A 12,372-nucleotide genomic window follows, 5' to 3' on the forward strand; every position below is an offset into this window, starting at 1 on the left:
CTTTACCTACTTACTGCCACTAAAATGAAGATGCCCATCTAAATTACCCAGTTTTGTTTGGGTTCATTGATTAGAACTAGCAATACACTGCCCTAAGGAAACACTGTTGAAATTAGTTAATTCTGAGCACTTAAGAGTTTGGAAGAAGTCAGAGAAACACAAGAGCAAGGCCCCAGCAAGAGGGGCTCTGGTCCCTGGAGCTCTCAGCAGGGCTGCACAGAAGGAATGGGAAGGGGGCCTCTCTTGGATGCAGTGGAGCTGAGTGGGTGGGTGCTTCCTGCCTCCAAGGAGCTTGTAGGCTGCTCAGGGACCTGCAAATGTGAAAAGTTACACTAAGAAGAGATGCAAACCACTGCAAAAAAAGAGAAGATGGGGTGTCTGGGTGGCTCAGTGGTTGAAGCCTCTGCCTTCAGCTCAAGTCACGGTCTCAGTGTCCTAGGATCTAGCCCCGCATCAGGCTCTCTGCTCAGCAGGGAGCCTGTTTCTCCCTCTCTCTCTGCCTGCCTCTTTGCCTACTTGTGCATGCACGCGCACTGACGCTCTCTTTCTCTCTCTCTCAGGGTCAAATAAATAAATCTTTTTAAAAAAGAGAGAGAGAGAAGATGGTACCCCTGGCTCTGTGGCTAATTATCAACTTAGACATCATTCCGTAGCTGGAAGCCTGTACCCCATCCCTCTTCGTTTTGCCCATCTCTCCACCCACCTGCCCTCTGGCAAGCATTAGTTCTCTGTATTTATGGTTCTGGTTCTGCTCTTCATTTGTTTTGTTTTTTAGATTCCACCTGAGAGTGAAGTCCTGTGGTATTTGTCTCTCTCTGACTGGCATAATACTCTCTAGTTGCATCCATGTTGTTGCAAATGACCAGATTTTAATCCTTTTTTATGGCTAATATTCCAGTGTGTGTGTGTATGTGCCCACATATCCTTTTTTTTATGGCTTATCCCTTCTTTGTGGATAATATTCAATTGTGTATGTGTGTGTGTGTGCGTGTGTATACATATACACACGCACACACACACACACACACACACACACACACACACCACATCTTTATCCATTCATCAGTCAGTGGACACTTGGGCTGTTTCCATATCTTGGCTATTGTAAATAATGCTGCAATAAACATACAGGTGGGTGCATATATCTTTTCAAATTAGTGTTTTCATTTGGGGGAGGTAAATACCCAGTAATGGAATTACTGGATCATAGGGTATTTCTCTTTTTAAATTTTTTTGAGGAAGTTCCGTGCTGTTTTCCACAGTGGCTGCACCAGTTTGCCTTCCCACACAACAGTGCACGAGGGTTCCTTTTTCTCCACATCCTCACCAACACTTATTTTAGTGTTATCTTTTAGATTCTAGCCATTCTGACAGGTATACGGTGATATCTCACTGTGGTTTTGATTCACATTTCCCTGATGGTCACTGATGTGGAGCATCTTCTCATGTGTCTGTTGACCATCTGGATGTCTTCTTTGGAGAAATGTTTATTCAGGTCTTGTGCCCCTTTTTAAATTGGGTTATTTGGTCTTGGGGGTTATTGTAGGAGTTCTTTATATATTTTGAATATTAACCCCTTATCCAGTCCATCACTTGCAAATATTCAATAGGTTTTCTTTTAGTTTTGTTGATAGCTTCCTTCTCTGTGCAAAAAAAAAAAAAAAGAAGCTTTTTTGGTTTGATGTAGTCCCAATAGTTTATTTTTGCTTTTTGTTTCCCTTGCCTCAGGAGACATATCTAGAAAAATGTTGTGAAGGCAAATGTCAAAGAAGGTACTGTTTATGTCTTCTTCTAGGAGTTTTATGTTTTGAGGTCCTACATTTAGATCTTAAACACATTTTGAGTTCATTTTTGTGTATAGTATGAGAAGGTGCTCCAGTCTTCCCAGCACCACTTACTGAAACAACCTGTGGCTCCCTGTTGTATATTATTGCCTCCTTTTTACAGGTTAATTGACCATATAAGCATGGTTGATTTCTGGGCTCTTTATTCCATTGAGCTACGTGTCTGTTTTTGTGCCAGTAGCATACGGTGTTATTATGGCTTTGTTGTATATCTTGAAATTCAGAATTGTGATGCCTCTAGCTTTGTTCTTTTTCAAGATTGCTTTGGCTACTAGGGGTCTTTTGTGGTTCCATACAAATTTTAGGATTATTATAGTTCTTTGATAGGGATTGCATTAAATTTATGGATCGCTTTGGGTGTATAGGCATCTTAAAAATATTTGTTCTTCCAATCCATGAGCATGAAATATCTTCCCATTTTTTTGTGTTGTCTTCACTTTTTTTCATCAGTGTTTTATAGTTTGTTTTTTAATTTGACAGAGAGAGAGATCACAAGTAGGCAGAGAGGCAGGCAGAGAGAAGGCGGGGAAGCAGGCTCCCTGCTGAGCAGAGAGCCCGATGCGGGGCTCAATCCCAGGACTCCGAGATCATGACCTGAGCCAAAGGCAGAGGCTCAACCCACTGAGCCACCCAGGTGCCCCATCAGTGTTTTATAGTTTTTAGAGTATAGGTTTTCTACCTCCTTGGTTAAGTTGATTCCTAGGTACTTTATTTTTTTGGTACAATTTTATATGGAGGTTAACATTTTTTAAAAGGAAAAACCATCTTCTTCCACAGTCCTGCAGGCATCCCTGACAGAGGGCCCTTGGGAACAGGGAGGGGTAGAGATGGGGGTGAACTTAAACTTGGTTCTGTATGCCCGCAGCTGGTGCACAGAGCTCTGCCATCACCCACTGAAAGGCGTGCCCTGCAGTCGAAACGACCAGCTCATTTGTGGCACCACATCCGGAGAGTGGGGCCCAGCAAGGATTGTAGCTTTCATAGCCACTAGTCCACCATCTTAAAAAAGGGGGGGGGGGCACCTGGGTGGCTCATTTGGTTAAGTGTTGGACTCTTGATTTTGGCTCAGGCAATGATCTCAGGGTTGTGAGATTGAAACCTGCTTAAAATTCTCTCTCCTGGGGCGCCTGGGTGGCTCAGTGGGTTGGGCCTCTGCCTTCGGCTCAGGTTATGATTCCAGTGTCCTGAGATCGAGCCCCTCATTGGGCTCTCTGCTCAGCAGGGAGCCTGCTTCCTCCTCTCTCTGCCCGCCTCTCTGCCTACTTGTGATCTCTGTCAGATAAATAGATGAAATCTTAAAAAAAAAAAATTATCTCTCCTGCTCTCTCTGCCTCTGCCACTCCCCTTCTTAAAATATGAGAGCAACTGGGTGGCTCAGTCTTTAAGCGTTTGCCTTTGGCTCAGGTCATGATCGATGGGTCCTGGGATTGAGCTCTGCTTAGGCTTCCCGCCAAGCAGGGAGCCCAGTTTCTCCCTCTCCCGCACCCCTTGCTTGTGTTCCTGCTCTTGCTGTGTCTCTCTCTGTCAAAATAAATGAATATTTTTTTAAAAATTAAGAAATTTACTATCTCAGTTCTAAGAACCTCTCCTGGAAAGGTGAAACACAAAATTCTCCTGTACCTCAATTTATAGAAGGGGGGACCCAGGGTCACCAAATTACACAAAAGACTACCGAGACGAGATTTTGCAAACTATGTCCCATAGAGAAAAATGATGTTTTATGTTTGAAGGAATCTGGGATAACCACTCAGGAGGACAGAATTAGAGGGGTTTTACCAGCAATATCTCTCCACAGCTTGACTGAGAACTGGCCTCCTGTGTTCCAGTTCACTCATTCAGTCCTCTTAACCCTGTGAGGCAGATATACCCCGTTTTACAGATGTAGAAACTGAGACTCAGCCTTCACGAGGCAAGCACAGAATGTGAACTTGCCCAGAGTGGACAGTGGCTTGTGCTGTTTTCCAGCTTGTTTGGCCCAACATTCTGTGCATAAGGAACACTTACTAAAGTTCTGAGACCTTGGAACCTACTTAGTGAAGTGTCCCTCTTCAGACTGAGGGCAAACACGCAGGCACAAACAGAAGCACCAGATATTTCTCCTGATGACATTCTTTTGATCTCTGGTTCGTATTAAAGGCCTTTACCATGCAGTTATTTACTGTCTTTAGGGTTGCTAATTAAGGTAAAAGAAAAAGCTCTGAAAGTTACGTATGTATTTTCACCAGAATGCTTTTATTAAGACGAGAGTGATTTTTATGGCATGTAATGTCTGCTCTAATGTAGTGGGAAATGACCAAAACTCATTTGTCCTGCAGAGTGGTGTGGAGTTGATGGTATACTGCATTTGTGGGTGGTTGTTTTGTTAACTTACAGAAATGGGAGTGGTTCAGGTCCAGGAGGATAGAAAAGGTCCTTGGGCCAAACAAGGAGGGGAAATAGCCAGACAGGCAAGTAGACCAAGAGGTTATCCTTGCTGCTTGCACTCTGTCACCGTCAGGCTGAAATAGAAAGTGGTTGAGAATGGATAAGAAACACACACACACACGACTGTTACTGAGCCATGAGAAACACGGAAGTCCTGCTGTTGGCGATACCTGGATGGAACTTGGGGGCAGTATGCTAAGTGAAGTCAGGCAACGATTATAATACCATATGAGATCGCTCATACATGAAATCTAAAGAAGCCCAAAGGACCCAAACTTCCAGTGCTAAGAGAATAAGTTCTGGGGATGGAGTATACATGGTAATTATAATTAATACTGTATCATGTACTTGAAAGTTGCTGAGTAGACCTTAAATATCCTTGCCACAGAAAAAGAAATGGGAATTCTATGACATGATGAAGGTGTTAATCATTTTGCAATGTCTAAGTATCCAGTCAGCCCATTGGACACCTTAATCTTACGCAATGTTATGTATCAATTATACTTTAATAGAGCTCAGGGTGGGTACTGAGAAGTCTCAACCCTCCCGCAGCCCAGGGTGAGAAGCTGGAGGAGAGGGTGGCAGGGCCCACCGGGGACTAGAGGGAGCAGGACACTTGCCAGCAAAGGTTTTGTGTCCTGCCCCTCACTGTCCTGGGCCTCTACTGTGCAGGCCCTGAGCCAGCACCTGCCTGCCCCCCACCCCCGCCCCCAGCCCACCCCAGAGCCTGGGGCAGGCCCATCACCAGCGCCCAGAGATACACATACATGCCTGCCCCACCAGAGTCGCACATTTACAAATGAGAATTTGGTGAGAGCTATTCAGCATCCCAGCCACTCTGAACTCTACCTGACCCTGTTGCCAGCGGTAGAGTCAGTATTCCATACTCAGCTCTTGGCTGAATCTGTTTTGCATGAAAGGCACCTTCCCTGACAAGTGAGGTGAGCACCCTTCCTCCCCCAGCACAGGGGACTTAGCCAAATCAGGCAGCGTCACAGACGCGCTTCCCTCTCGGCTTTCTGAAGGCTGCTGGAGCTTATGCCTGAGTTAGGACGTGGCGGGGTGTAGGGAGGGAAAGGAGACCTCAATGTCCTGTCCTGTGTGTTGCAGCTGGTGAGCGACTTGCTGGAATTCTGCTTCTACACCTTCCGAGAGTCCCAGGCCCTGAAGGTGGAGTTCCCCGCGATGCTGGTGGAGATCATCAGCGACCAACTGCCGAAGGTGGAGTCCGGGAACGCCAAGCCCCTTTACTTTCACAGGAAGTGACGGAGGACATCTCACCAGGAGAGTTTTGCCTTAAGTTTCCCCATGCTGTTCTACACCCACAAAGGACCCAAGAAATCCGGTTTTTCACGTGTGATAGCTGATTCCTACTTGTTCAGCAGTTTTTCAAGTTTAAAATCACGTCAAGGGTTTGGAGCCGGGAAAGCAGTGTGACATGGATTTGGCAAGACCTGAGCAGTCGGAAGGATTCTTCCCTCTCCGCTCCCCAGCGCTTAGAAACATGTTCCTGTTCCTCTGGATGAAAAGCCATATCTAGTCAATAACTCTCTGATTTTGATATTTTAACAGATGGAAGTTTTAACTATGCCATGTAGTTTCTGGTATCGTTCGCTTGTTTTAAAAGGGTTCAAGGACTAACGAACTTTTTAGAGCTTACCCTCGGTTGCACATAAAACGTATAGTCAATATGGGGCATTAATATTCTTTTGTTATTTAAAAAAACAAAAAAAAAAGAAAAAATATATACAGATTCCTGTTGTGTAATAACAGAGCACGTGGAGGGCAACAGCAGCCCCCCTGGGGGGTTCCTGTCCACCCACGGGCTTCTGCATCACTGGTATACACACCCTTAGCGTCCATTTATTATTTAATTAGAACAGATAAGATGTTAAACAAATGCCTTGGTTTCAATTTCTAGTATCTATTGTGTTGGCTTTACAAATAATTTTTTGCAGTCTTTTGCTGTGCTGTACATTACTGTATGTATAAATTGTGAAAGACCTGAACTAAGGTGTAAGGAACTTTTGTAAATGAGACACATACAAAAACAAACAAAAAAAAACCCACAAAACACACACAAAAATAAACTTTAATGGTTGATAGGATGAAGGGGAAAGTATTTTTGAAAGAATTCTATTTTGCTGGAGACTATTTAAGTACTATCTTTGTCTAAACAAGGTAAAAATTTTTTTTGTAAAGTGAAATGTTCTGCATGCATAATGAACCGTTTACAGTGTATTTAAGAAAGGGAAAGCTGTGCCTTTTTTAGCTTCATATCTAATTTACCATTTTACAGTCTCTGTTGTAAATAACCACACTTAAACCTCTTTGGTTGTCTTTCAGCCTTTCTACTTTTTCTGTACTTTCGTTTTGTCTTTGGTCTCCCGCTGGGGGTGTTCCTGGGACTTGAGCAGGTGCTCTGGCTTCTGCTCTGTCCTGCGTCTGTCGGGGAACAATGGGCTGTGGTGTCTGCAGCTCCTCGAAGGGGTCATTTGACAACACATGTGAGCGAAGGTCCTGGGAGGCTGCAGCTGTAGGAGAGCGGCCTCTTCTCCTGCTTTCCTCCTGAGGCAGCATCTGCTCTAGGAGCACGAGGCTGGAAGTGCGATGGCCCAGAGAGCACAATCTCGTCCCGTTTTAGAAAACGGCATTTTCTCCTTCGGGAAAGGAAATTCCAGGCACCCTATCTGTAGAAGGTGGCATGTTCATTTCTGGTTTGGGAAAGAGGTTTTGTGCTCTCACAACAGGTAATGGGGACACGTAGGCTGCCGCAGGACGTACCAGGAAAGATGCATTTTGGCACAGTTCAGTCAGAATGGCGTGGAGACCATATATTTAGAGGGTTTTTAGATTTTTAAAAGGTAGGTTTTAAAAATTTTATACATAAACAGTTTTGGAAAAAAAAACTACAGATCATATAAGCAAGACAGTGGCACTAAAATTTTTAATTCATTAATCTGTTTGGCACTGATGCAATTTATGGCTTTTCTCTTGCCCCAAATCACAAACCTATCTATCTTTGGGGAAGCTTCACAATATGATTGCACTTAAACAAACGATTTTGACTAGAGGCCAAATTAATCTTTTTAAAAGTAATGATAATCATCAGGTACTCAGTGAAATCGCATTATTTTCCAGAACCTAAAAGCTGTCGCTGGAGAAGCCCTAGGCCAGAAGAAGGCAGCGTTGGGATCCACACTCTTCTCTAGGGTTCACCATGCAGGCAACATTACCTTGTCTTTCAGAAGACACCTGCCTTATGCAAGGGGGAACCTGTGAAAGCTACATTCAGAGGGAGGAGTTTTTCTTACATAATTTGCAATTTCAGTAATTTAATTTATAGGCAGATCTTTAAATACAGTCAACTTACATGCACAGCAATATGAAAGCCACATTTGAAGGGTGATAAATACACAGCATGCAGACTGGGAGTTTCGAGGAAAGACACGGCTTACAAGAGCAGCTTTTAGCTCAGACTTACGTTTTATGAAATTGGAATTTCAGTGTAACCAGGTTTGGGATGGAGACAGTCTGCATCAGCTTTTTGTATTAACAAAGTTACTGGCTCTTTATGTGTCTCCAGGTAACTTTGCTTGATTAAACAGCAAAGCCATATTCTAAATTCACTGTTGAATGCCTGTCCCAGTCCAAATTGTCTGTCTGCTCTTATTTTTGTACCATATTGCTCTTAAAAATCTTGGTTTGGTACAATTCATATTTCACCAAAACTTCTTCATATAATTAAAAGACACTAAATTAGTTTAAAATGAAGCAATTTATATCTTTATGCAAAAACGTATGTCTGTCTTTGCAAAGGACTGTAAGCAGATTACAATAAATCCTTTACTTTAATCACCTGTTGTTCTGGAAACATTTCATTTGGGTGTCTGCAGGCACACCTGGACTTTGTGCCCCTCTACATCTGGAGAACATGCGCTTCTGCCTGCATCCAAGACAGTTCCCCCGTGATAGAGCCCCCATTAGACACATGTTAATTATACTCTTCTGGGACTAATTCAGTGCCTTGTTCCTTACTGCTGATAATATGTGGGTCACTAAAACAACCTGTAACAGTTTAGCAACAAGAACTGCCCACTATGTAGCCGCTAAACACTCCGTGCACATTGCCTCCTTTCTCTACTACCACAGGGAAGCTTGATCATCTGTCAGGCGTTGGGACTGACCTGAGTAGACCAGATGTCCCGTCTGACCAGTGTTCTTCCTCCACGCAGTCCTCTCGTGCTCCTTCACCCTGGGTCCTCTTGGGCCGACAAGAGACTCTGCTCCCCGCTGGCTGTAATGCTTCTCACACTCCCCTTGGTTTCACTCATTAATATGGACCACAGAAGAGCAGGAAACAATTATCAGCTCATCTTAAAACTACAAAACATGTGAAGATAAACTCAAGTACATTTTTAACGTGCCATTTAACTGGTGATCATTCAAACTATTTGCTTCCAGAAAGAGAAGACCAGTTGAGCATTAAACAAATTCAACTTCATTTTAACATGACAAAAAGACTTCTGGAACACAACATGGCCATGAAACACAGAACAGGAGAAAAAATGTTTTTAGAGTTGGGTTCACAAATTTGTTTATAAAATATTTATATATGCAGTTAATTTCTTCTCAAAGCTGACAGAATTTGACCTATTAAGGGGCAGCTGGAGACCACACCAATATGCACCCTTAAAGTGGGTATCCTTTCTGACTAGAGCAGACTCATTCTCACGAAAAGGGTGACACTGTTTCTAAGAATTTCTAAAAGTGCTCAGACGCAAAAAATCCAGCTGCATCTTGAGGAATCATTAGCTAAGAACAAAGTCTCTGCCACTAAGCCCGCCAGCCACTGTACACAAGAGCAGCAGAAATTATGCATGGTGATGCCTATGTAATTAGGGGTTTGTTTGCCTCTGTATGTTGAATGCCCCTCAAGCAAATAGAAAACATTGTCCCTTTATGTTAAAGTCAGTGCTAACATACTTTTTATAAACTGCAAGTGTACACAGACTAAAATGACTTGATTATGAGTATCTCTGGCACTTTAATTTCAAGTCTCCAATTGTTCGTGCAGCAGTTTTCTTGGAAATCAAACAGTGGCTTCCCAAACTCTGGAGTAGAGAAGATTACAATACGATTTGAATGGTCAGCATGGACCAAGACTATATCCAAGCCCGTACCCAAAGCAAAGTGAACTACCAAGCAGAGTAGCAGATAGTTTGCTGAAAAGAATCCCAAAATGTAGTGGGTTTTTTTTTGGGGTGGGGGGGGTTGTTTTTTGAGATTTTACTTATTTATTTGACAGAGAGATCACAAGTAGGCAGAGAGGCAGGCAGAGAGAGAGGGTGAAGCAGGCTCCCTGCTGAGCAGAGAGCCTGATGTGGGGCTCGATATCAGGACCCTGAGATCATGACCTGAGCCAAAGGCAAAGGCTTAACCTACTGAGCCACCCAGGAGCCCCAAAATGTGGTGTTTTAATGACCTTTTATTATGATGTCTCATGAGTTTATGAATCAGCTTGGAGGGTCCTGCTGATCTGGACCAGGCTTGGCTGAGTCAACCCTAATCGTGCTTCTGTAGTTAACCATCAGTGGACTGGTCTAGGATGGTTTTGCAATACTTTTCACGCCTCTGATTATATCCAGTTTGCTCCTGTTCCATTAGCCAAAACCGGTTATAAGGTCAAACCCTGAGTCAGCATAGGAGGGCTCTACAAAAGGGATGTGGATTCAGAGAGGGCTGAAATTTGGGATCATTAAATCAATCTACCACTGGCAATTACTCTGATGCTTTTTCACAGAACTGATGTTACCAGGACAGCACTTTCCAGTTTATTGGTGGTCTGAAAACCCCATTTCTTTGGCTCTTAATGCCCTGGGCCAGCCTGGTCCAGAGAGGGTCACAGCTCCTGGGAAGACTGGCTGAGCTGGGTCGGATCGTGCTCCTCCTGCTCTCTGAGTTGCTGTTTGCAGTGTTGCCTCATTTGCTAAATCCTCCAAGGAAGGAGAACTTCACAACACCAGCACATAGCACTGAGCTGCCTAAAGGAATCTGGTGTGTTAACTGTCCAAGTCCAAAGTGCGGGTGTCTTCTTGGGCAAAATGCAGAAGACTGCTTTCCAATTGAGTTGATCTCCTGATAGCAAGGAATTCCCCAAGGTATTCCTCTAACCAGTAGATTGAGACTTTTTGCAGACATGAGCATCAAGAGGCTATGTCAGGTTACCCAAGTGCGGTAGCAATAAATTACCACCCTGGCCAGTGAAGGAGAAAGAGTGCTGACAAGCTTCTGGGAAGACATTTGCAGAGCCACACACTCCTGGAATAACATCTTTGGGCAAGAGGAAGGAAGGGAAGTTGTGTGGCTCAGGCAGATTCAGAAAGTCATGGAAAACATCTTGCTGAGAGGAGGAGTCACCAAGACTGACTTGGAGAGATTGGAGGGGAAACAAGAAGGTGAGAAGGGGCTTAGCACCAAGGTAAACAGGGAACAAAGACAAGGCCAAGATGACAGAGGCAGAGTATATTCTTGGGAAGGCAGGGAAAGACCAGACGACGTAGAGGGAAAGACCAAGAACTGGTCTTTGGAGAAGGACCTGGAGAAAAGCAGCAGGTGGCCAGGAGACAAAAGGGGGGGCAGAGACTAAGGTACCCTGGGTACCACCACCAGGGTACCCTGCCGGCTGTCTTTTCCCAGCTATATTTACCAAACTGTTTCCAGCTGTGCACCCCTCAGCCACTTAACGTCACCTGCTGGTCACACCATCCCAATGAGGTCAGTAGTGCTCTCTCCACAGAAGCAGAAAAAGATCAAGTTCACTTGCCCAGGGTAGAAAATAGTGAAAAAAGTTCCAAAATAGGTTTTTTTCAACTCGAAACCCATACAGGTAGCCACTGTATTAGTTCCCCAGGAATGCTGTATAAGGTACCACAAACCATTGGCTGCAAGTCTGAGATCGAGGTATTGGCAGTGTTGATTCCTTCAGAGGGCCGTGAGGGAAGGATCTGTTCTGGACTTCCCCTTTTGCCTCGTGGATAGCTATCCTCTCCCTGTGTGTCTCTTCACATTGTCCTCCTTCTATGTACATCTGTCTCTCTGTCCAAATTTCCCCTTTTTATAAGGATACCAGTCATACTGGATCAGAGTCCAACTGTACTGACCTCACCTTAACTAATTACACCTGTAGCGATCTTACTTCCAAATGAGGTCACATTCTGAGGTACTGGGAATTAGGAATTCAGCATACGAATTTGGGAAGGGGAATGCAAATCAACCCATGAATCTGGGATGGGGAGTGCAAATCGACCCAAAACAGCCATTGTCCCCTACTGGCTGGCCCCCAGAGGCAAGACGGTACAGCAGAAAGAACATGATTAGCTGACTGAACCTGAGCAAAACTCTTTGTCCTTGAAGGCCTCCTTTTCCCATCTATAAAATGGAACAAATTCTCCTGGATCATTCAGTCTGTATGTGGAAAGAATGAGTTAAAAACATCCATTGCTGGCACAGACAATCCACTGCTCCCACCCCACAGCCCCACAAAGGAGAGGGGGAACCCCATAAGCTCTTTGGCTCTAATCTCACATGGCATTTTCTTTATAGGCACAGAGATTTCCAGAACAGGCTCTTGGATGATGCAATCAGAAAGCCCCATAGACAGTCCCATGGCAAGCAGAAACACAAAATCTGAGTGTCTGCTTTTACTCAAAGCTCCCTTGGTGACTCTCAATGAACACAGTGGGCTGAGAGGTCAGAGTCCTGCAGATGGTCAGGGAACCGGCCATGCCCTGAGCAGAAACACAGAAACAAATCCACCCTATTTCTCATCTGGGGGAATGAAGACAATCTGCCATGTAAGCAAACACCTCACGATCCCGTTATGAAGTATACACTCTGGGCCAGACCCAGAGGGGAGCTTCCTACCTGGAGGTCCCGGCAAGCTGGCTGACCGGTCCCGCTGGCAGAGGTAGACATCCCTGGCTGCTCCCTGGTGCTCCTCCCCAGCTTGCCACAGGAGGGGTCTTCAGAGCCTGGGGCTGTTGGGGCCCTTGCACCCAGCATGTTCTGGGGCTTCGTGACCACCCCATTATCCCTCTATGGA

General features: G+C 44.6%; 1 protein-coding gene across 1 annotated transcript in view; it reads left to right on the top strand.

Annotated features, from left to right (window-relative positions):
- The window catches only part of NR3C2 (nuclear receptor subfamily 3 group C member 2), a 330,198-nt gene extending 324,552 nt beyond the window's left edge, over nucleotides 1-5,646 (top strand). Inside the window, exon 9 of the mRNA XM_032855551.1 lies at nucleotides 5,379-5,646. Coding sequence (XP_032711442.1) covers nucleotides 5,379-5,534 — 156 coding nt within the window. The 3' untranslated portion in view covers nucleotides 5,535-5,646. The remainder of the gene's footprint in view (nucleotides 1-5,378) is intronic.
- Nucleotides 5,647-12,372: the final 6,726 nt, after the last annotated feature.

Source organism: Lontra canadensis, unplaced genomic scaffold, assembly GCF_010015895.1.
Source record: "Lontra canadensis isolate GAN:19392208 unplaced genomic scaffold, GSC_riverotter_1.0 scaffold10, whole genome shotgun sequence".
In the NCBI taxonomy this organism is placed as follows: Eukaryota; Metazoa; Chordata; class Mammalia; order Carnivora; family Mustelidae; genus Lontra; species Lontra canadensis.